This window comes from Delphinus delphis, chromosome 9 (assembly GCF_949987515.2).
Source record: "Delphinus delphis chromosome 9, mDelDel1.2, whole genome shotgun sequence".
Taxonomy (NCBI): Eukaryota; Metazoa; Chordata; class Mammalia; order Artiodactyla; family Delphinidae; genus Delphinus; species Delphinus delphis.
Genome location: NC_082691.1, coordinates 49,425,875 through 49,451,810, shown reverse-complemented (window position 1 = coordinate 49,451,810; position 25,936 = coordinate 49,425,875). Strand labels below are relative to the sequence as shown.

The following is a 25,936-nucleotide window of genomic DNA, read 5'->3' as shown; positions in this document are numbered from 1 at the left end:
GTTTTTCCAGCACCATTTGTTCAAGAGACTAGCCTTTCCACATTGTATATCTTTGGCACCTTTGTTGCCGATCATTTGGCCATATATGTAAGGGTTTATTTCTGTGTTCTCTATTTTGTTCCATTGGTCTGTATATATAGGACCATTCAGTGACAGACTACAGGTTAATGAATGAAGTTAACTTGATTTAAAATATGAGAATCATACTTGACTAGGCAACCGGTTATGGGGCTGTGGACTTCTTTATAGATTAGTCAAAGTTGTTTTTTTTTTCTTTACAGCTTTATTGAGATTTCACATGTCATACAGCCGACCCCTTTAAAGTGTACAATTCAGTGTGTTTTGGTATATTCACAGGGTTGTGCAACCACTACCACCATATAACTCTAAAACATTTTCCTGTTCTTCAAAAAGATACACCACACCCATCAGCTGTCACTCCCCAGCATCAACCCCCCAGTCCCAGCCTTAAGTAAGCATCAGTCTACTTTCTATCTCTATGGATTTGCGTATTCTGGACATTTTGTGTAAATGGAATCATACAATATGTGGCCTTTTGTGATTAACCTCTTTCATTTACTATGTTTTCAAGCTTTATCCATTTTGTAGCATGTATCACTACTTCATTTCTTTTCATTGCCAAATATATTACACTGTATTGGTACATTACACTTTATTTATTCAGCATTTGATGGATATTTTTGTTGCTTTCCCATTTGAACTATTATTAATAATGCTGGTATGAACATTCCTGTTTATAGTCAAAGACTGTTAACGTAAGTGTTTGGAAATAAAGAAGAGAACCCTTGTGGAGGTCCTGATGTCTGGCATTGTGAGAAGGACATTATGCTTCAAGGAAAGCTGTGCATTGTTTAGATCACGTTCTTTCAGCTCTCTGATTCTGGTCTTCCTTCATCTTTGAACAGCTCCCTATGTGTAGACAGCTGATAGCAAAGCAAAATAATTCCTCTCTATAGACCAATAAATTCTGACAGGTGGAGGTTTACTCGCCTTCCCTCCCCAACTGAGGAAGAGGCCAGTTTTACTTTCATTTAGACATTAATTTCAATATTTCTGATCTATAAATATGTGTCTAAAAAATAATCTCCCTTGAACTGGTTGTAATATCTTATTAGTTTTGTTATTAATGAATTAAATAAAATCATTAACACATTTTCATTTTTAAATCTGTATGGGAGTCATGATTTCACCTTTTTGGAAAATGATCTTTTAACAACATGCTCGATATTTGGCTGCCCCCAAAACTTCTCCATTTTCTGGTGGAATTAGAATTTCAGTGGCTCTGAGAAGTATCCACCAGTTGGTCGAGAAATTTCTGAAATCTCAACAAAGGTAGCTATCATATCACTGTACTGTCAAATTTAAGTACATTCTAAGAGAGTATTTTTCTGGATAGTCTTGAAGTTACAGGAAAGTTTTGAGCAGAAGAACTCAAGAAGACTTTTCAATTCGTGGACATGTGAGTACCACATTTATAAGTTTTTCTAGCCTACTTGGATCATTGTAGAGAGCTAATAAGGATAGCAACTATAAAGCAATGGCTGTCACTATCATCTTAACCAAAAAGCCAGGAGTAGACCTCCATAACCAAAAATGTAACAGGGAAGATGGGGCTATCATGGTTTCTGATACTTCCTATTCATGGTCTCAGAAGCTTCCCCACATATATGACAACCCTGCTATACAGGGTTCACCAAACGGTGATTCAGGAGTGAGAACTTCAGTTATATGCTAGACATGAGCAACTCACTAGATTCTAGTATCCATTACAACATCTAGTTAGTGCTTCCCAAATATCCATCCACTGTCCAGCTGTACAACAGAATCACCTTTGGAACATTTTGGAGTTTACTAGATTCCATCGCAGAGATTCCTATTCAGGAAGGCTGACGTAGAACCCAGAAATTTGAATCTGATCGAACACTCTAGGTGACTCTCATTTTCACACAAGGTTTGAAGTCAGTGGATATGATACTAACAAAGAGAAATATTTTGAATTAAATCAAACTTTCTATGAGCAAGGAACATCACAGAGTCTTAACTTATTTAATAACGATTCCATAGGCCACCATAATTGGTTTCTTTTGAACTTAAGTAATATACAAGTCAGTTTCCTTTTTATAATGTCAAATTCTACCGATAACTATTTCAAAATCAATTGTGTATTTTATTTCTACATGGAGAACCTACAAGATAGTAATATATTAGAAACATTTTGTATTTTTATTAATTCCTCAGTTATGAATTCTTTGTTCCTTATATTTCTTAGGTTTTATATACCCAAACATATGGCTAGGATCTTTCAGAGAAGTCGTATTTTCCATAGCTGGAGACAATTTCATTTAAAGCAAAATTAAAATCATTATAGTATACATTGACTTTGTGATTCGAAAATCCCACATAAGTGATCAAACAGTTTTAATGAGGTGATGATGATGTACAGATATTTTGGAAAATGTGCCTATATGTAAGTTTCTGGTTTGGCACTCATGCGAGGGTATCTCAGTGTCAGTTTTATGCCTAGTGTTAGACCTTTGAAGGTGCATGTGCTTTTCAGAAAGTAAAACTACATCCCATAATAAACGACTATGCATCTAAATGCTTCATTTGGCCTTGGGCCAACTCTCCTTCAGGCTAGCATGTGGTAGTCTATCATCTGGTTCTATGTTGCTGGTCTTGCTTACCTTCTGAGGCTCTTGAGGTGGGCTCAACTTATGAATTTGCAAAATATGTACACTTTGCATAAATAATATTATAGCACACTGTAATCAAATACATGTAATTTATTATAAGAAAGTTTTCAGGGTTCACAAAGTAATGTCAGACTAAATTGTTAGCTTCTAGAACAAAGCAAAAATTTTTTAAAAATCCACAAAATTCAGTTTCCTCCCCTTTAAAGCTACGTCAGGTCAAATTTACATTTCTAGCAAAGATAATATCTTGTTTTCGTTTTTGAAACTATACTATTTAACCCCCTTCTAAAATTTTCATTAATAAAGCTCAATTTCATCTCTCATTAATGTGTTTGTTTCTATTCTCAGAATCATAAATATGAATTCCATTTCCTTTGAGGACCCAGCTAGGTATTAAACTATTTTCAACTGTTCACTCTATTGTTACTGTATTCACAAAATAAAGAAGAGGCTTAGATTATTGTTCAAGTTTTGTCACACTGCAATAAGGAGATAAGTAGTATTCTGATTTTTTCCATAGATATGTACCATGTTGGTGTCCATGGCTTTCTTTTAAAAGTAATGTGATATGAAGGAACAAAACTTAGCTTGTAGGCCAGATAATTATTAATGTAGAATTTAACAGTGCTTTGCTCAACTAAACAAAAATCAAGAGCAGGATTCAGACACAAGATTTTCTAGACTAACTGGTCGCTTTATTTCAGCTTATATAAATACATTTTTAGAAAACTAACACCTTATAATTTTAGTTTTAAAGCTTTTTTCTTCTAAAAACAATACAAAAAAAAAAAAAACCCTGAGAAAGTATGTGATCCATATATACATGTAGAATCTAATGAAAGATACTAGTTAAGTAAAGAACTTTGTAGTGGCTTAATCAAGAAGAAACTAGCTCTAAAGCCAGCAACATCTCCAAATACAATCACAGCGTTGGGAACCGTTCTAGGACAAGAACAAGAGGGTTGGTTGCTCAAGATCTGCTCGCTGATTAGGATAAGTTCTTGTTCATTATTCACCCAATTCAAAAGTTTAATAGTGTATAAACATGTAAGTCATTCATCTATATTTTCAAACTTTATTTGAAACTATTGTGTTAATGGTAATTGACAAGATTCTATGCTGGACATCAGGATTATGGCTAGGAACCTATAGAAAATGTACTAACAACTTCAGAGCAAATTTTTTATTATTTCTAAAAGCAGATGACCACATCTACAAATTAAATACTAGAGCTTTCTTAAAATGCAGTGTGTTATAATTTGAATTTTGTGTAAAGCGGGACTGTAATGGACCTCCTCAAGGAGGTTTTATTACTAGAACTAGACTGGAAATGGAAATAAAATCACAGAAACCTCCTGTTTAATTGGAGACAAACAGGGATGTTTACTTACTTACTTTAATAATTAATTCAGCAAGGCTAATGCCATGGAATGGAGAAGCTACTGAGATACCTTTGTTATTCTTTGATTTTTTCCCCCCATATTTTCACAATTAAGACTGTTTTGGACAACTATTTCCCCCAACAGCTGTGTGCAAAAGAGAGCTACGCTATTATACAGCTCAATAACTAGGCTTAGCATCTCTACGGTAAAAAAAGTACTGAATATGAATTTCAGGAAAAGGTTTTCGATTTGAATCTCATTTTGACACTTTGCTAACTGTTCTCTCAGTGAAGGGTCGCTGTGTCTCTCTTATTTGTTTCAGTCTTGAAATAAATTATTCCGAAGCAGAGTAGACAACCTGCCAATTGCAAGGATGCCAGAGTTCAGGTGCACCTTGTGGGTAGAGGATTGGCAGGTTGTGTACCACTCCTAGAATCCTTCTGCCAGAGGGGCTAATCTGCTGAAAGTAAAATGGGTTTCTGTAGAGACAGATAAGTACCTAACACTTGTTTTTCAACATGCAATTTGCACCACTATAAAACTGAAAACCAAAAAGAATTGGTATAGCAGGTATTGTTTCAACCTGAGAAGCAGTGACAGTAATAAAAACATCACACACAGGTCTGGTGCAATAAAACTCTTGGTTTTCTGTGTTTTGTGTGGGCAACCAAACAAAGTAAAAATAGAGAAAAGAGAGAAGATGTATCACCTTGGCCTAAATGTGCTGTGTAAATCTACTGTGGTTCATTTGTAGAGCTAATGTATTAATAATAACTTAAAAATGACTTTAAGAAATCCCAAGAAGTTCTATAGTTTATTACTTGTAGCAACTAAAAGTAAATATTCAAACCTATCATGAACCTACTTCAGGCTGAAAAGCCAAGATACTGGCTGTATTGTAGAATGCGAAATGAACCAAAATGATGGTATAAATTTTCAATGGCACGCCCTAGCCATGAATGTAGGTAGAAAGTCATGCTGAATCATTATCAATTTATTTAGGCAAAAATTATACCTTCTAGATTACAAAATCCATTTAAGCTAATTTTATAACCAGCATCACAAAATCAGACTGTTCATAGATATCTCTGATGCATTCTGAATGTAAGCCTGAGGACTCTATCACTATTTTACAGAAGTATATTTTACCTCTACAATGAAATGTGTGTGAAATATTGTAAGACTAAAAAGTACATACTTAATTTTTTACCCTTAAATAGGGATGGTTATTTTAAAAGATGGACCTTTAAGATGCCAGAATATCAACATTCACATCTAAAGATGACAAAGCACTCTGATATTTACAAACGTAAAATAAGCAGTTATAACTAAACTTCTGGTAAACAAGTGCCTCATTACTGTCAACACACTTGTCTTATTAGTACTGGTACAGAAACAGTAGTATGAGTAAAATATCCTTTTAAGCTAAAGTTATGGGTAAAACTACCTATAGGAATTGATCTTCCATTACTTCACCTATTCCATAAAGAAATTACTCTAGAGATCTCCAAGTTCGTTCTATTTTTTTCTCTCCCTTTATGGACTTGTTAACATGCAATCAACCAGGTGCTTTCATGCTATAAATCAAGAAGTGATAGGCAGTTTTCAGGCTCAGCTTAGTCAATTTTCTCTAGTCTTAAAATTTTATTTGGGTTTGATTTAGGCTTAATTTCACAACTACACCCAACATTTCACTTTCACATATGAATAATTTAATTATTTGAATAGATACTCAGAATATCCATTATGAAAACTGAAAAAAATATATTGAGAAAACCCCTAAAACAATGTAGAATACATTTTGTACTTTTTATTGACTAATCTTATGGTCCATTCTTGGTTACAAAGGAAATAAGAGTAATAGCCCACAATATTCTACATGATTTATAAAATAAATCACATATGAAAATCAAAATCCCCCTCTTTCCCAAATATAATACATTGCGTTTTGGGTGCCTTGCATGTCAGTACTAAACTTCACCTAACACTGCCCCAGTCCCTTTTCGATTAGAACAGGCAAAATTTATGACCTCTTATCCTCAGTACATTAATGATCTATTGAACTAAGTTTTGATCCTTATAAAGTTAAAATACCTTTCCTAATTTATGGAAGTGCAAATGTTGTCTAAGACAGCACTGACAATAGAAATTTCTGTGATGAAAATATTCTGTATCTACACTGTTCAGTAGGTAGCTACTGAGTCTTTTGAATGTGGCTAGTGGGACTAAGGAACTTAATTTTAAATTGTATTTGAGTTAAAGTTAAATAAGCACATGTATTGGGTTAATTACTACTGGTCTAGCAGTCCCTTCAAACACTCAGGTAAGTGTTAGAAATGGAAGGTAGGTTATGGACAATCCAGGAATCTGAAATTATGAAAAATTATGTTTTTAAAACTCTGTCATTGGACTTCCCTGGTGACACAGTGGTTAAGAATCCGCCTGCCAATGCAGGGGACATGGGTTCGAGCCCTGGACTGGGAAGATCCCACATGCCACAGAGCAACTAAGCCCGTGTGCCTCAACTACTGAGCCTGCACTCTAGAGCCCGCGAGCCACAACTACTAAGCCTGCGTGCAACAACTACTGAAGCCCGCGTGCCTAGAGCCCGTGCTCTGCAACAAGAGAAGCCACCGCAATGAGAAGCCCGTGCGCCAAAACCAAGAGTTGCCCCCGCTCACGGCAACTAGAGAAAGCCCGCGGGCAGCAATGAGGACCCAATGCAGCCAAAAATAAAATAAATTAAATAAATTAAAAAAATAGTTAAAAAAAAAACCTGTCATTCATCCCTTCAGTATGAATTTTTCCAGAAGGTTCACAATAAAAAAAAAGTGAAACCTAAACCAACCAAATTCTTTAGGCTGCTTTTCTGTATGAATCATCTTTTTGTAAAGAGGTGTAAGACTGGTTTTGTTGCCAACTCTGCCCCCTCTTCTACAGATAGAACTGTAGTGATTAGGTTCCTGCATTTATTTAGGTTATTCTCCTAAAAAACATGGTTTCCATACTGCAAATAAATGACAGGAACTTTTCCACCTAATTACCCCAGACAACACAAATGTTCTTTCCAAAAGTGGAGACTGGAACCACAAGCCCCCTCACATTGCCTGTTACATCTGTTTATGCTCATAGAAGTGACATCCACGTCGTAGACAGGGAATACCAATTTCTTGGGAAAGCACCCAGAATTTGGTGAGGCTTGAAGAAAAAATTCCACTGTTCAAAGTAAGAGATACATAGAATTGAGCAGCTACAAAGCTCTTTTGAAATTAAGCAAGAAAAGGTTTTGCTTCCAGAGTATAAATTCTGTGTATAGACTTGCCGGAGTTCGTATGCAACCATAATCATTTACTAGCGATAAAGCTGTAGGTAAGTTACAAAACCTAAACCTCAGTTTTCCCATCTGTAAAATGTAGATAACAATAGCTCTGTTGGAAAAACTCCTGTAAGACTTTGAAATGGGCAAAAGATTATTTAGTGTCCTTTCAGTGGAATGCTGGATGTTATCTAAAGGACTCTGGAGTTTCATGGTTCTACAGTAGTTTGCACCTTTGCCTGCCTTTGACTTTTTACGACTCTATAAGCCCTAGAAACTTAACGATACTGTAAATGGTTCTCATCTATACATATGCAAAATTATTTTGTTCCTTAGAGATACAGTTATCACTGCCCTGTATAGGAGATAATTCAAAATATTACATTTTAGTGCCTTATTAACCAGTTTTGCCTCTTTTCTGATTTTCCATAAAGCTTTGCTCTTCACATTCTCATTTGGATGGGTTGCAATATTTTGGTGTTCCCTCCCTAACTGATGAGTCAAATAACATTTTTGACACAACTTCATTTTACATTTCTGTTAGAGTATATTTTTACCTTCTTGAAAAATTATCCTTAAAAGTTTCTACTCCACAGTTTTTTTGAGAGTTGGTTTAAAGGTCTATATTGACGGTTATGATTGGTTTTATATTTTGCAGTAAGGCTGTAACACTTCCGAAATTTTTGATGGGGAAAGGAGGGGGTAACTGAGCATTTATAAAAGGGGAGTCTGAAAAGCTCTTTCCTGATAAGAAAGTCAGAAGATTTCCTCACCTCTTTCCTTTTAGCAGCGGAAGGTTAAGGTGGGTATTAGGCGAAGTACAAGTGGCCTAAGCGGAGGAGTGGAGGCCACTCTGGATCTGGGCCTAGGTGCCGGCCTTCCCTGCCAGGAGCGTGGCCCAGGGTTTTGGATGCCCTGGGGTCACGGAGTTAACGGCAGACTTCGTGGGGCCCCAGCAACAGACAGCCCAAGAACCCAGTTCTCGCGAAACCAGGACCCGAGCTGAAGGGCAGGATTTGCCCCAGGCCCGAGGGGCCCCTCGCCCACGGCCGAGGGGGTGGGGCGGCCTCGCCTCGGGCCGGTGCTTTTCGCCCTCCGTTGGCCGCCAGAGGCTCCCTCTCTCTCCCTCTCCTGGGATTTTGCTGCCGGGCTCCCTCTCTCTGCGGCCCTAGAGTTAATCCCATCAGCCGAGGTGAGGCACCTGTTACCCCGGGCCTTCCTCACCCCCGCGGCCTCTCCCCCGTTACACCCCCGCTACGCCGCCAGCCAAACGGCCCGGCGCGGGCGACCGCACGTGGGCGAAGCCCCTGCCCGGGCTGGGACCCCCCTCCCCAGGTCGGCCCGAGTGTGCGAGTTCGTCGGGGCCCTGGCCGCCGCCCGCCCGCAATGGCGTTAGGGAGCGCAGCGCGCCTCCCGGGGCCGCCCGCCGCGGGCCGGGCGCGCGTGGGGGGCCGCGGCGCGCGTGGAAGCGGCCGCCGCAGCCGCCCATCGCGCTGCGCCGGGAGGAGCGGGTGGAGGGGCAGCGAGCGGGCCGGCGCCGAGCCGAGCCGCGGCCACCGTGGGGCGGGGGGCGCCTCGGAGGCGGGGGTGGGAGCCGCGGCCGCCCGACCCTCCCCACCGGCGGCGGCTCCCGCTCGGGTAAGGGGGAGGATGTGCGCGGGGCGAGGAGCTGGGGAGGGTGGAGATGAGGAGGAAAAAATCGGGATGTACAAAGGCTGAGTTGCAGGCTGAGGGTGGGGGAGGGCTGCGGTTGGGGAGCGTTAGGTTGAGGATCTGAGGCAGTATCGGTGGGATCTATTGTTTCCTGGCACACTGGGAGGAAAAACAAAGGGATTTATTAGTATTACCCCGTAATTTTTTTTCTTCTTCTTTTTTTAATGTGGACGGGGAGCTCGGCTCTCCCCATGCCACACTGGGATCCGCCTGGCAGCCGCCGGGAGCCGCAGCCAATGTGTTAGGACTTCAGGTGCTTCTTGGCACAAAGCTAGACAGCGACCTCCTACCATAGCGCTTGGCGTCACCTGCTCTCCCGGCCCTGCCCCTGCCCGGGGCCGAGGGATTGCATCCCGAACCAGTCTCGGGAATCGGCTGTCTCTCAAGTTGGTGTTATTTATGTTTGTCTTTTGTGAGGGCAGGTTTTGAATACCCCGGCGGCCCCAGCGCCCCCGCCCCCCGCCCCTTCGGGTTCGAATTGGCGGGGGAGGGAGTTGGGGGGGTTGTTGGGGGGGGAGGGGAGGGTGTGTATGGCTTAAACAAATGTCAGGGTAGAAGGAGATTGTCGAAGCTTGACAAAAAAAACAGGCACCACACTCTGAAGCCTTTCTTGTTTGTCTGCATGGGCCATGCATGCGTGCTGGGCCAGGAGCCGAGTCTGGAGACGGTTTAAGTGAAAGTGTGTGCTTCCTCCTCTGATGGTGCGTGAGGGTGATAGGGCTCCGCCTAATATTAAAAAACAAAACAAAAACAAAATGAAAAATCTTTAGAACTACAACATCTGCTCCTCAGCGGATCTTGAAGTATTTGCTTGCTGGCATATTGATGTGAAATACAGCTGTGGGCTAGAGGAGACCAGCCAGCACGTATTGCGTTGTATTCTGAGCTTGTAGTAAGTTAGAGGCAAGTGTAATAAACAAATCAGGGCTATGAAAAGAGGTTTCATGGTCCTTTATTTTCTGATCCTCACGTTCTCATACATTTATTCCCATGATATCCTGTATCCCACTCTATAATTAGTAATGTTCACTCTTAGGAAACTTCCAAATATTTGATGTGGTTCTGAACTTAGAGTGAAACTTACTGCCATTTAAGAACTTTCTTCTGTTTGTTTTGGTCTGAAATTGCACTAGTGTTGTTTTGGGGATGCTGTAGATGAGAATATTGGACCAGAAAGAATGAAATAAGCCTCTGTAGACACGTTTTGGAGTTTGTAAACAGATTCTGAACTTTCAATTGTGCTTGTATAGAAAGAATAAGTTCTACCTGATGTGGAGAATCTCAAGTGAATTTCATTTTTCTGGACAGTTTGATGATTTCTTAAAGATCTAGGAACTGCTGGTTTCTTTTAAGGTCATTCACAAAACCAACCAAAACTTGGGCTAAAGTATTGCTTTGAAGTGTACTTATGTGTCACTTGTATGTGTGTATGTGTGTGATTTTGGTAGGGATCTCAAGTTATGTTTGAAACAGTTTTGTTACCAAAGACCAATCAGAGTTATAACTTTTAAATTCTTGGCTTTGAAATTCCCATTTCAATATGTAATTTCTTCTTATTTGACATGTGGCCAAGCCACTTTGGAAAAAAAAATGTATAATAGTTGACTGACCGTAAATTCAAATAAGTAAATGAATTCAGAAATTCGTTCTTTTCTATTACAGATGAACCTCTAGTCTTGCTTTGAAAAAGCCATTTTGTGTAACTCTTGACTGCATAATTTCCTAATACACCTGTTGGGAGGATCACTGACACAGTATGCCATTTGAGAGGTACTTTTTCTTGACCAGATACTGGTGATTAGAGAAGAGAGGTGTTTTGTGGTTTTTTTTGTTTTTTTTTTCCTGATCATTATGAACACTGGCTTTTCACCCCTGAAGTAAAAATGTTGAAAACCGAGTCTTCAGGTGAACGTACCACTCTCAGAAGTGCCTCTCCTCACAGGAATGCATATAGAACTGAGTTCCAGGCACTGAAAAGTACCTTTGACAAACCCAAGTCAGATGGGGAACAAAAAACAAAAGAAGGTGAGGGATCCCAGCAGAGCAGGGGAAGGAAATATGGCTCCAATGTCAACAGAATTAAAAATCTATTTATGCAGATGGGTATGGAACCCAGTGAGAATGCTGCAGTCATTGCCAAAACAAGGGGGAAAGGTGGATCTTCATCCCCTCAGAGGCGAATGAAGCCCAAAGAATTTCTGGAAAAAACAGATGGCTCAGTTGTTAAGTTGGAGTCCTCTGTTTCAGAACGAATTAGTAGATTTGACACAATGTACGATGGCCCTTCATATTCTAAGTTCACAGAAACTCGCAAGATGTTTGAGAGAAGTGTGCATGAATCAGGACAGAACAACCGCTATTCCCCAAAGAAGGAGAAAACTGGAGGGAGTGAACCTCAGGATGAATGGGGTGGTTCTAAGTCCAACAGAGGCAGTACTGATTCCTTGGACAGCCTTAGCTCCCGGACGGAGGCTGTCTCCCCAACTGTGAGTCAACTGAGTGCAGTATTGGAGAACACCGATTCCCCCAATGCCATCATTTCTGAGAAGGCTGAGAACAGTGCATACTCAGTGACTGGGCATTATCCCCTGAATTTACCGTCGGTTACTGTTACAAATCTTGACACCTTCGGGCACCTTAAGGATTCTAATTCTTGGTCTCCTCCAAGCAAACACAGTGACGATGCAGAGGATGCTCAGAAGAGTAATACAACTCCAGTACTAGAAGTGGCTTCGAAAAGTACCTCTCTAGCTTCAGTGCCCAGTGAAGAGGCACAGCAGAGCAAGGAAGCCGAGGACTCCACATCTAACCAAGAGACTCCTGACAGAATTGACAGAGACATTCCTGAAGGACCTTGTGCTGAAAACAAGGCAGTTACAGAGCCTGAAATCCCTTCACCACAAAACGAACCTTCAGAAGACGCAGAAGCTCATTTGGTTGGGAGTGAGGCAGCAATGCAACAGAAGAAAGAACTTGCAGGTGGTGATTTTACCTCTGCTGATGCATCTAGATTCAGTTGTGGAAAGGAAGTATTCGAAGATTCAAATAATTTTGGGAGCTCCCATGTTTACATGCACAGTGACTATAATATATATAGGGTGAGATCCAGGTATAATTCAGACTGGGGAGAAACAGGCACTGAACAGGATGAGCAGGAAGATAGTGATGAAAACAATTACTATCAACCTGATGTGGAATACTCAGAAATCGTTGGATTGCCAGAAGAAGAAGACATCCCGGCAAATAGGAAAATTAAGTTTAGTAGTGCTCCAATTAAGGTAAGTATGTTTTCTCAGTTTGTTTTTGAAGTTTTTTCTAAGTTTTTTGTTTGTTTGTTTGTTTGTTTTTTAGTATTTGGGCCTGACTGTATGTAGACTAGCTTTGACAGCTATAAAGAATTCAAGGTTGTTGATATACACACGTTGTCAGGTGATTTTAAAAGTTTGGAGTTTGAGAGATATTATTTCCTGATGTGCTTTATAGTTGTATAAACCAGTACTGAGTAATACTGAAGTTGAAGAAGTTTGGGGATTTTGAGAGACATTCCAATGGATGGGTGTATGAATAATATGAACACTGAAAACCAGGAGTGTTAGTTTGAAATAGAATTACTTCTTTAACTAGTTTTACTTGAAATTACCCATGAATAATAAAATTATCTGAATCGAAACACTGTAGGATATGAGGTATAATGTACAAAGGGAGAGTTATGATAACCTTGAAATAATATTCTTTATTTACTTGCTTAAAAAATCCGAGTTATCCCTTACTTAAGTGTAAGTGGATTGTGAGGAATGTTGGAACTTTTTTTTTGTATTGCTACTTGGTAGTGAATGTTGGATTCGTGGAAATACGTTAGCGGACTTAAATACTTTAATTGGAAAGCTATGACTCTAAATAGCTTTGAGTTCAGAATTTGTTATATGGCTTTAAAATGAAATTGTGTGAAAAGATGTTAAATTGATTTGCCATTCATGGATTTATTTTTACCTCTTAAAATCTGGATAAATGCCAATTGAATTCAGGCGCTCTATTCTAATGACTTCACTTAGTTAACATTTGGAATAGAAGAATAGCACAAAGTACATCCCCAGCGGGTGGTGAAACATTATTAGCTGATAATGGCAGTGGGACAGGAGGTGTTTGGTTGAGTATCAGAATCTCCTGGAGTGCTTTTTCAAAGTGTACTTGTCCATCGGCTCAGCCCCAAGATGCTGGCATGCCCTCCTAGGGGAATCTGGGGGGTTGTCGTGGCAGAATATGTAGTTTGAAACCACTTTCTAGGGGCTTTTAGCTTACACAGTGTGTATATATGATAGATTTGGAATTAGATCTGGTATCTTCTTAAATTTTCTCCTCAAAATCTAAAGTCACTGTCTATTGTTATTTCCATCTTATGAAACTTTCATATAAGGCTTTAAGATACATAATTTACCTAGCAAAGATAAATATGACCTTTCTGTAAGTATGAAATAAACTAATAATCTATGAAATTATTTACTGGTGTTAGCAGGCAAACTTTTCTTTCATAGTGTAAAGCAAAAGTTCTGGGTCAGAATGGGCCATGTCAAGTTAAACTATGTTTGAAATAACTACTGGAGTTGTGAATCTAGTTTCTAAGTAAGCTAAGTTTCTTCCGCTGCCCTTTCCCACCTTCCTTTGTCATTCTCTCCCCTACCCCCCAATGGTAGGTACTCTCTTTAGAGTTGCCTTTCCCTCAGGCCTATCCAGCCAGCTTCTAAATTTCATCTTTTACATCCGCTTTGCAGGTGCTCCCCTTGGAACATCATCTTTTTACTCCTGAGGAAGAAAGCAATAAGATTAAATTGTTATGCATTGAGCAAGGCAGGAATAACTGAAATGAACTCTTCAGGGAGTTTGTTAAAACCAGTGGCTGAGTCCCTAATGGGGGATAGCAGTTTATGAAAATTTGGCAACCAAATGGGGCACCAGCCTTGTATTTGGGTCCTATGCTGCACAATATGTAACTGCATAGTAATAGGTTTAATGGATTTTAAAGGATTTATCATTGAAATTTGGATGCTCTTTTGTGAACAAACCAGGTTTTGGGTGTGATACTTTGAAATTGAAGTGATTTTTTTTTCTGCCATTTATAACAATAAGCATTTTGCCTCTGAATTTTCACGTAATAGACTGTGTATTTCACGTAACAAGGAATGAACTAGATTACGTACATTTAAGTTCAACACATTTCATTAAGAATATGGATCAAGCATCAGATTTGTGAAAGCTAATGTGCTGCGTTTTAGTGGGCAGTTAACAGTACTAGTTGGAGTGGATTAAGTTTGCAAACAGAAGATTCATTCTTAGCCCTTTGTGATGAATAAGACAATTACTCTTTCTTGTTCCCATTGTTTAACATGTAAGTGGAAATTTTGAGTGCTACTTTTCTACTGGTGATGATGGTAGTGTTCAGATTATTCTCCAGTTAAGATTTTTGCCTCAGAGAGTGGTAATAATTAAATTCAGTAAGTGTTTATTGAAGGCTTATCATGTGTCTATTCTCATGCTGTTAGCTGCAGAGGACACAAAAATCTATAAGGTTCCCTCTTTCCTCTGTGAGCTTGTAGATTCAGTTCTTAAACACATGGTATTTAAAACCCATGAAACACAGTGTGAAAACCTGTGCTGAAGTGTCTAATGTCCTATGAGTACTTTAACTGTTCTTGGCTATACTAAATGCATGGAGTGAACAGGATTTGGTAGATCATTTGGAAGGGAATACACTCAGCCATTCCCTATGTGTGTTTCCTTATTCTTTTTATAAATATATATTTATGGAATGGAAGTTATGATTTCCAACTTAAATCTTTTCCTTTGAAACTTAAACACATTCCCTATTTTAGAAGTAATAGGGAGCATATTCCTTACAGAAATGATTTTTAGAACTTTTACATTCTTTTCCCGATAGTCTCATCTTATTCTTCACTAGAGTAAACATTCTCAACACTTTTGGTCTTTTGTGTTAGAGCTTGTGTGTGTGAAACAATGTCCTCAGTTTCTATTTCAGTTCTTCTATGGATGTTTTAAATAGATATTTCCCTAAGATGTCTTAAATCTGAACCTAGAAAAATATCAAAATAATAGCTGATCTTTCCTGTGTAGTATATCCCTTATGTATAATTTTTGGTGACTTTTAGAAATGGTCAGATTGTTTCTTAATGGATAGGTTAATGTGTTTCATAGTGTCATGGAAAGTTAGAATGGAATTAATAATAGAAAATGTAAAATCCAACTTCGAGATATGGAATGAGGGAGTGTTAGGAAGATGCTAATTTGAGATGTGGAATTATACCTTCATTCTCAGGAATTTCTCAGAACCAAGGAATTGAATTAAATTTGTCTTAGATAAATCAAAGATAGAAAGGGTGACATTTAAAATTATTTTTTCTATTAATTCAGAACATTTATTGGGCCCTTACTATGTGTCAGGAACAATGCAAATGTAATAAATACATAAAATGACTGGAGCTGATCAAGTCAGGAACCGGTGGTCGGTGGGAGGTGTACAGCCCATTAAGGTCACTTCTTAGGTCATTCTGCTCAACTCTGTTCTTGGATGATCTTTCTAAGATCATCACTGCAATCTTGTTAAGGAAGTCATGACTCTTTTTCTGTTTTTGGTAGCCTTATGTCCTTTGGATTGGTGTTCTTGAAACATAGCATATCTGAAAAAGGTTATTTTCCTAATTCCCAGCAAAATGAAATTGCTGGGTTAATGTTGGGATACATAATGCTATACTCTTCTGTGTGTTTTCTCAAGTTGCCTCGAGCTTTACAGAGCTGGTGTTCAAAGGAGAGTCATCAAGGGCAGCAATGCTTCTCTGAGACTTACATGATAGTTGTTGAAAATGGGTTTCTTAGCATTCTCTCCCTCTTTTGGGGCTCTGAGTTATTGTCAGGGGGTACACGAGGCCTTTTATTCAGGATGGTGTTCTGAGCGTAGTTCTGAAATCCAAATTTCTGTCTTTGTGCAGCGTTCTCTTTCTAACAGTCCTGCTCAGTGCTTCTAAACTTGAATTTGCATATCAATCACCTGGGGACCTTTTAAAATGCATATTTCTTATTCAGTAGTTGTTTTGTAGGAAATTACCTTGATGCAGTGGTTAGCCTCCAGGTACACTGCCAGCTATCCTGGAGGTATGGAATAGATAGGCTCAGCAACCAAATTTAAATGCTTGAATCACACGATTTATCAAATTAGTTTAAAGCACACAGCCAGAAGCAAGAGGAAAGCAGTGAGGGGTAAATTAACACACTTAAGGTGCAAAAGAGATTGGAAGGAAGGACCACACTACCTGAGTCCTGGGTACACAAAATTCATGTGTCCTGTCCCTCTCTCTTTTGTATCAGCCTTTGCCATTGATGGTGTGGTTATGAGGACTAGAGTTGATATTTGAGCAAGAACTCCACAGACTCATGATGCCCTTGGCATCGTACTTCCTGGGATACATACTTGCTGTATGGAAGAGAGTGGGGACAAGTACACTTAGATACAGCTGTAGCTTTGCCAGTTTGCCTGCTGATGAGCCATGGGCGTTGTTTGCATTTCTTGGTTAGAGCACCTGTGGGTCCCAGAATAGGATCATACTGGGTGGCCGATATGGAGATGGCATACCTGTCAGAGCAGAGATGGTATGGTAATGACTTGGTCTTTCCACCCCTTTCTATCTACAAGTAAATCTCTTGTTTGTTCCACAATATTTCCTACTTTGGAATGTCTTACAGGTTACTAACTTACCTATTTTTAACAATATCTTGTAACTTTTGTCTTGGCCTTACAAGCTCTCATTATCTATACTTAACTGAGTCTCTGAGTATTAGCTCACTTACCATCAGTGATTATCACTTCTTAGAGTTTCATCCATTCCATTTGTTTTCTTGACCTTTATAACAGAATTTAATATTCTCAAGGAATATAGCAAACTCTCAAACAGTAGGTCCGGGGTGAGATTTTGCATTTCTAACAAGCTCTCAAGTTGGTGCTGATGCTGCTGGTCACTATTTGCAGTATGATTTTGAAGTATAATCTTCTGGTTTCTGAAAGGGGCTTGTAACGAAATGTTGGGGAAGCTCACTTAACAGATTTGCTTTACAGATGGGTCTGCTGTAGCTGGTTGTATGGGATCATATTCTTTGAAGATGAAACAGGTGTAAATTTGTGAAGTGCATGAAGCACTCTGTTTCTGGATACCAAAGTGGATTATGAGCCCTAAATTCATAAGGAGTTTGGGTCATTAAAAAGTCATATCTTGGACTCTTTGTGTGGTCTAAGTGGTTTTTTTTTTTTTTTTTTTAATTATTTATTTATTTATTTATTTTTGGCTGCGTTGGGTCTTCGTTGCTGCGCGGGCTTTTCTCCAGTTGTGGCAAGCAGGGACTACTCTTCGTTGCGGTGCGTGGGCCTCTCATTGCAGTGGCTTCTCTTGTTGTGGAGCACGGGCTCTAGGTGCGTGGGCTTCAGTAATTGTGGCTTGTGAGCTCTAGAGCGCAGGCTCAGTAGTGGTGGCGCATGGGCTTAGTTGATCCGCGGCACGTGGGATCTTCCCGGACCAGGGATTGAACCTGTGTCCCCTGTATTAGCAGGCAGATTCTTATCCACTGCGCCACCAGGGAAGCGCAGTGGTCCAAGTTTTTAATTATAAAAGGACAGGAGTAGGAAGTTCTTGATAGACTCAGAAATTCCATTTCTCTCATCCTTTTGGAAGCCTAAATTTAAAAACTTCTAGAGAGAGTATAAGCATCATCATCTTATATAGCTTGCTTTTATTTGGATAACATTTAAATTGAACTTCCTTTTAAAATTTGATGGTTTATAACCAGGTAAATAAGTCAAATATTTTAATGTACTGTGTAAAATCAAATAATGAATAGTTATTGAATGAATACCGCGTGGGTCTACCTCTTTTTTTTTTTCACTGAACATTGGTCATTTAGTATTTAAAAGAGATTCTTTTCTACAGCAGACTATTATAGATGTTTGCCGGCATTTATTTGTAGTAGAAAGATTTAAAGTTTCTTGCTTTTTGTGTCATCAACAATATTTTTTATTCCCCTCTAAATTTCCTCACAAAGGATGCTAGTGTTGGGGTAATGGACTTTAAAGACAAGAGGCTGAATTTGGGGGAAAATAACTTTCTATTATGTGATCCATACATTGTTTACTTTATTAATTCAGTCACATGCCAGTCAGCAGTAATTTGATTTAAATCTCGTCTGCATTAGATTTTTTTCTAACATCTTCTTCACCACTCAAAAAGAAAAAGGCTTCAGAATTTCTATAGAAAAATACAGTTAGATACAGGATAAATTCTGTATAAACAAAACAAATATTGTTATGTTAAACTCTGAATATCATTTATTGATTTTTGTGCTGTTATCTAATTTATTTACTATTTTTTCTTAATTTCCTATGCTCTTTTTGGATCTATTTCATTTTTGTTCTTTTGCTTCATTATATTCTACAGTTTTCATTTTGAATAGGAGAATACTTTTCAAGTAATGCTTCATATTTTTTCTTTCTGGTCACTTAAGAAAATTTCCCTGGTTCTAATCTCTTCCTCTTGGTTTGTGACATAGAAACTAAAGATGAGAAATGCTTAAGGGTAATCTAGTGTAATTGCCCCAGTCACTTCAGTTAGCCCTTCAATAGCACATTGCTGACAGATGATCATTCAGCTTCTGCTTGAATAATTCCACTTATGGGGAGTTTATTATTTTTCAAGGCAAAAGGAAAGTTAGAAGGAGGGACATGTTGTGTATGTGTGCGTGTGCGTGCGCGCTCTTATATTTACTTATTTTCATGTTTTTAATTTGCAATTTTCTATTAAGATAAAATTCAAATAACATAAAATTCACCATCTTCAAGTGTACAATTCAGCAGTTTTCAGTATATTCACTATGTTGTGCAACCAGCACTATTATCTAATTCTAGAATATTTCCATCACCCTAGAAAGAAACCCTGTGCCTGTTAGCAGTCACTCCTAATTCCCCTTCTTCCCACGTCTTCTGGCAAACACTAATCTAGTTTCTGTCTCTGTGGATTTGCCTTTTCTGGACAGTTCATATAAATGGGATCCGGGGCATGCTTTTTAAAGGGAGTGTAGGAGACGCAATGAGTATGGCGTGAGATATGTTAAAATTTAAGATACCATGAGGGCAGCAGACCTTAGGAAGGTCTAGAGAGCAAGGATAAAGGAATTTTGGGATGGTGACATGGTCTTAAGATGAAGTGGCAATATGGGGACAACAAATGCTGCCTGCCTGTTAATGCAGTTCATGGAGAGAAAGAAGACAGGAAGCTGAAGTAACAGCAGGATCCAGAAAGGGATGAGCATATTTGTTAACTGAAGAAGACTAGTGTACGGGGCAAAGAGGATGGTTAGAATCACTCCCTACCTTGGGACACTGCACTTTTCTTCACATAATCTGAAATTGCTGTTGATGAAGCTAAGTGATTGCTTCAGCATAGTGTATCTTTAAAGGCACAAAAGCGCTAATGCCAATTTTCATCTTTACATTGGTCTTTTCTAGCATGCGGAGACCCTTGCCCTTTTGTAATGACCTGATGCTTATTTCCATCCTACTGCTCTTATGTTCTTGCTTTCATTATTCTTTTATGTTGATTGGAATTGTTCATGGACAGACTTCACTCTTTATTTTAAAAATTCTCCTCCTCCTTCAGTACTTCAATATAGATTTTATATGCCATACTTGCTATTATCTATAATATAACCGTGTATGAGATAAGTCATTTTGGGCAGGCACTTATTTAATTTATTGCACATTGTCAACTAAAGTATATTATATACATCACTGTTAAATATTAATTGATAATGAAAGTAACACCAAAAGTTTCTTGATATTCTGTAAACTTGGACAAACCTGCGTCTTGAGGCTTTGGTTTTCTTATTCGTAATTGAGGCTCTCTTACCTGTAGTTTATCACTAAGACCTCTTCTAAGCTTTAACCTCTTGTTATCTTCATTATCTCTTAAACATATTTGTACAGTACCATTATCATAAATATTTGTGCCGTTATTTCAAAGGGAAAAATTTGAACATCTTTTGTTGAAATTTCAAAATGAAGAAGTTATATTAAATTGCTCTTGGGAATGTTATATATGCTGTAGATTATACTAGAAACTTTAAGATGATTAAAAGGTTAAATCCAATGGAGTACATTTTGATAAAGTGCCTTTTAGAGCAACTCGACTTTTGAAAGTGTGGCTTGAACTATATATTGAAATACCTTGCTGAGGAACCTACGAATAAAGAAAGAAATGTTTTGTAATATAGTTGCTGACATATTAATTGCTTCACTCACTGTTGTTCTGGAAATAGCTTCACAGCACTGTTCAACATGATTGAGACATTGATAACCTTTTGCACGATTCCCAGTTTTTTAGCCAAACTTGCTCTCTCTTTCTCAGGCCCCTATCCTTACAAAAAGGACAATGAAATAGGCAGAGTATATAAAGATAGTTGGAAATTTTATATTTTAGGAGGACCAAAGTCTTGTTGCTTATTTAATATATTTCAGAGGGACTAAAAAAAGAGTTTGTACAGTCAAAACTATTCCATATATATTTATGTGTGAAGAAAAGTGGTTTTAAATGCATCGGCTCACAGACATGTTATCCTCTTTCTCTCTTTTTTTAAGTCAGATAATGAATGAGTTTTGTTCTGGGGAAAGCTAATCTTCCACATTATTTTCTGTGCCAGATGAAATACAGTGGGCTAGGTTGGGACACATAGTAGCTGACAAGGGTCAGAAAGATAAACAGAATGGTGACCTGGGAGAGTCCAGGTGAGAGGCTTCGAGAGTAGGTATTTGGTGTTTCTCCCTTGATGCTTTTAGACTGGTATGATCCTGAGAAACTGTATGGCTTTGTGCCTTGAGTCTGTCACGGTCCAGTGAGGGGGACCTTTCCCTTTCTTCCACTTCAGATCTGTTCTCCAAAAGTTGCTTTTTACTTCTCTTCTGTCAGAACATATGTCAGGATAGAGCTTCGTGGAGGGTACATTCATACTGCAAAATTTGTCTAATCTTGATAGAAGGATTTTAAATAGTACTCAAAGTGAAAGGTGCCTATTCAGGCTTTTGAAGGGTTTTCCTTCACTGTAAGCGACCTCAATAGAGGAGGGAGAAAAACAGGTTTATTGGTTGTTTTTTAAGGTCTACTTGTGAGTCAGTGCTGTATTGATGGGTTCTTTTTACTAAGCACTTGTTTCAGATAAAATGGATGTGCAAAGTTGTTTTGTAAGAAAGAAACAGACATAAATTCACACTTTTCATTATGAATCAACTATTGTATTTTTTTTAAAGAACCCATTCCTAGAGATACAAACTTATTTATGTATAAAATAAGTAAAGAAGGAAGTTACATTGTACAGCACAGAGAAATATAGCCATTATTTTGTAATAACTTTAAATGGAGCAGAATCTATAAAAATATTGAATCACTATGTTTTACATGTGAAACTAATGTAATACTGTAAATGAACTATACTTCAATAAAAAAAATTAAAAGAAAAGAAACCATTCCTCAGAGGAAAGGCAAAACTTACTATAGGGTGTTTGACTATCATCTTGTGCACCAATATGTAAAACGTAATTATTATTATTATTTTTTGGCCGGGCTGCACGGCTTGCAGGATCTTAGCTCCCCAACCAGGGATCAAACCCATGCCCCCTGCAGTGGAAGCTTGGAATTCTAACCACTGGACCGCCAGGAAATTCCCAGTGCATCGGTTTTAACATATGAATGCCCAAAGCGTACATTTCCTCTTAGAAATTTTAAGACTGATCACTGAACATTAAAACAAACACACAGGGCTTTCCTGGTGGCGCAGTGGTTGAGAGTCTGCCTGCCAATGCAGGGGACACGGGTTCGTGCCCCGGTCCGGGAAGATCCCACAAGCCGCAGAGCGGCTGGGCCCGTGAGCCATGGTCGCTGAGGAGCCTGTGCTCCGCAACGGGAGAGGCCACGGCAGTGAGAGGTCCGCGTACCGCAAAACAAACAAACAAACACACAAATCTTATGAAACATAAAAGCTGAGCCAGAAATGAAAATCTGTGATACAATAGGGAAAGCAGAATACAAGAATGTTAATATATAGTTCAGGTCTTCATTGACTTTTTTTTTTTTTTTTTTTTTTGCGGTACGCGGGCCTTTCACTGATGTGGCCTCTCCCACTGCGGAGCACAGGCTCCAGACGCGCAGGCTCAGCGGCCATGGCTCATGGGCCCAGCCGCTCCGCGGCATGTGGGATCTTCCCGGACCGGGGCACAAACCCGTGTCCCCTGCATTGGCAGGCGGACTCTCAACCACTGCGCCACCAGGGAAGCCCTTCATTGACTTTTGCTACATGTGCATAACACATTATGTTTTGTTTCAATGTTAAATTAACGTCGAAAAGGAATTAACCCTATATTTCTTGGTCAGCATCTAGAATTATCTATGATTATTTATTTAGGATAGATTACTAAAATATTTTAAAGCCTTTGATACACACAGCCTGAATTATTATTCAAAAAGATTTTATCAGTTTATAATTAGCATTGCACTGGAATGGTTTTCTCACAATCCCTGTACTAGCACTTGGTATTATATATATGCTTTATAGTTTTCAGCTTATTAGGTTTCTCATAATTTCTATGTATTATGTTGATTTATTGGTGAGGTTGAATGTTTTCTTGTGTTTACAGGCAATTTTTGGATATGAATTTTGGGTGGTGTTTACTGCCTTTTTTTGTCAATGATTGTTAGTAAGGAGTATATCAAAGTGTTATTTGTCTTGGTAGAAAGTTAAAAGAACTCACATATTCAATAATAGGGGAATGGTTAAATTCATTATGATATATATATATGTATACATATAGTGTAATAAGATAAAGCTGTTATAAATCAAGTTTTCTAAAATTTTTAAATATGAGAAATATTTTGCAATATACTATAGAATAAAAAGACTGGTGAAATATTTAATATGCATTTTTATCACAATTTTAGTTTTAAAACTAAAAGACTGAGCAAAGACTGAAAGTGCATATAGCAAAATGTTAACTCTGGTAATTTCTGGATGCAGAGAATAAAGGTGATGTTTATAAAATTATTTTAATTTTTCTAGATTTACTAAATTTTCTACAATGATGATATATTACTTTAATTATAAAGAAAAAGAAACAGGGGACACATTTGGAACAATCAGCAATACCAACTCTATTTTTTTGTTCGTTTATTTTATTTATTTTTAATTTTTTGGCCGTGCCACGTGGCATGCAGGATCTTAGTTCCTCTGACCAGGGATGAAACCCACATCCCCTGCGGTGGAAGCGCAGAGTCTTAACCACTGGACCGCCAGGGAAGTCCCTAACAACTCTAAAATTGACAAAAACTTAAAAAAATACTGCCTGTGATTCTAGTAATTAATTTTTAATGTAATTTTCTTTGGAGGTCACAGAGAAAAATTTTGGGGTATAAATTTATGGAATACTGAAGAAGGTGTTGGTTTAAGAAAATGAGTGAACTTTTGACAGTTGAATTCCTTAAGCGCATACTTTCTAATCCTTGGTAAAATTGATCCCATATTTGTGGCTAAGCTTGTAAGTATTATGTGGGGCAGGACTTTCTAATGAATTTTAAATTATGATGATAATACTTGCATAGGTGTTAGATATTTTCTTTGAGTTGCTGTTGTCTGTATGATATCCTAACGTGTTACTTAAAATGTGCTTTTAAAAACTGGGCATATATTCTGGATCTGAAGTGAAAAATATATTAATGCATAGTCTTACTCAAAATAATACAAATTTGTTGAAAGAAAGCCTAAGAATTCTCCCTTGTGAGATCACATCTTTCTTTTGGGTCTATTAAATTATTGAGCCTTAACAGGCTTTGTCTTTCAGAAGCTGAGAGTAGAGATGTCAAGTTTAGTATCTTGCCTGTATGTAATCCTATGAAAACACTTGCATGCACTCAGTTAAAAATGGGATTTTGTGTCCTAGGTCTCCACAGCATCCTTTTGAATATGTTTTCTAAAACACCAGCCAATATGTAGTTTCCTGTTGTTATTCTTAACAAAAGTTTTAGCTGAAAAGATTGATTTGATATATGATTAGAGTATATGGTAGTATATAATATTTTTAGTTAGCATCAAAGGGTCAGTTACCCTCATGCACTGGATAGTGTTGCACCTATGAAAAGTTTTGGTAGTATATAAATGATAAGAAAAATATTTTTGGGGGTGGCAGAGTTTTCTGAAATCAGAATGTTAAAGTGTTGCTTTTGGCCTAATTAGATCAGCTGATAAATCTTACAGTTTCAAGCAATTCCAGCATTTTATAAGTTCTGGTGAAGTCCTTTAAACTGCCTTACTATATAATCTGGTGCTGCATTATCATTTTTCATTAAGTATACTTAAACCTTACTGTGATATGGCTAATAAATTCTATTTGTACTTTATTGAATACTGAATTTATAATAGTACTACTTAGATATGTACTACATACATAATTGTAAGTATTATTTAAAGGAAAGAGGGCAACATTATTAGGTACTCAACCAAGTTTGAGATGAGACTTGTGTTTTTCCATTGGGGACTGTGATGCTTGTGGAATTTTTATGTTGCTGGTTCCTTCTCTGAATAATGAGTTCTGTGAGTAATATATTTAAGGAACTAGAGAGCTCTCAGTAGATTGCTCCACTTGTAGAAGTAGCAATTAGAAGTTTTAGTTTGAAGTTACTTGGGTTTGGCACTTATTGTTTTGTGAAATTCTTACCCTTAATCTAGAAATGAATCATTGACTAAGTAGTAGATCCCTCTCACTGGAGGATGGTGGAAATAAGCTGTAAATATTGATACAAAATACTTTTTTAGTTGTCTTTTTTCCATGTCATGTATTTAATGTTTAAGTAATATATTAGGCAGTGTTCTCCAGAGAAACAGAACCAATACGATGTGTGTATGTGTGTATTTGTGTATGTGTGTATATAGATAGATATCGAGGGAGAGAGGGAGAGAGAGAAAAAGAGAAAGATAGAAATAGAGATGTTTAAGGATTTGGCTCACATGATTATGGAGGCTGGCAAGTCCAAGATCTGCAGGGTGGGCTGGTGGGCTGGAGACCCAGGGAAGAACTGATGTTGCAGTTTAAGTCTAAAAGCTGTCAAAGTGGAGACCTAGGGAAGGACCCAGGCTAGAGGCTCAGGGTGTAAGTTCAGAGGCTGTCTGCTGGAGAATTTCTTTTTGCTTAGGGGAAGTCAGTCTTGTTCTATTCAGGCCTTCAACTGATTGGATGAGGCCCACCCACATTATGGGAGGGCAAGCTGCTTTACTTAAAGTCAACCAGTTTAAATGTTAATCTCAATCAAAAATATCCTTTCAGGGACTTCCCTGGTGGTGCAGTGGTTTAGAATCTGCCTGCCAATGCAGGGGACAGGGGTTTGAGCCCCGGTCTGGGAAGATCCCACATGCCGCAGAGCAACTAAGCCCATGTGCCACAACTACTGAGCCTGCGCTCTAGAGCCCGCGAGCCACAACTACTGAGCCTGTGTGCCACAACTGTTGAAGCTCGCGTGCCTAGAGCCCATGCTCCGCAACAAGAGAAGCCACCACATTGAGAAGCCCGTGCACCGCAACAAAGAGTAGCCCCGGCTTGCTGCAACTAGAGAAAGCCCATGTGCACAGCAGCGAAGATCCAATGTAGCCAAAAATAAATAAATAATTAATTAATTAAAAAAATATGTCCTTGCAGAAATATCCAGAATAATGTTTGACCAAGTATCTGG

General features: G+C 38.4%; 1 protein-coding gene across 3 annotated transcripts in view; it reads left to right on the top strand.

Annotated features, from left to right (window-relative positions):
- Positions 1–11,008: 11,008 nt before the first annotated feature.
- PPP1R9A (protein phosphatase 1 regulatory subunit 9A) overlaps positions 11,009–25,936 on the top strand; it is a 319,708-nt gene continuing 304,780 nt past the window's right edge. For all 3 annotated transcript variants that reach the window (XM_060020512.1, XM_060020511.1, XM_060020513.1), the window contains exon 1: positions 11,009–12,403. In XM_060020512.1, the coding sequence (XP_059876495.1) occupies positions 11,009–12,403 (1,395 nt within the window). The remainder of the gene's footprint in view (positions 12,404–25,936) is intronic.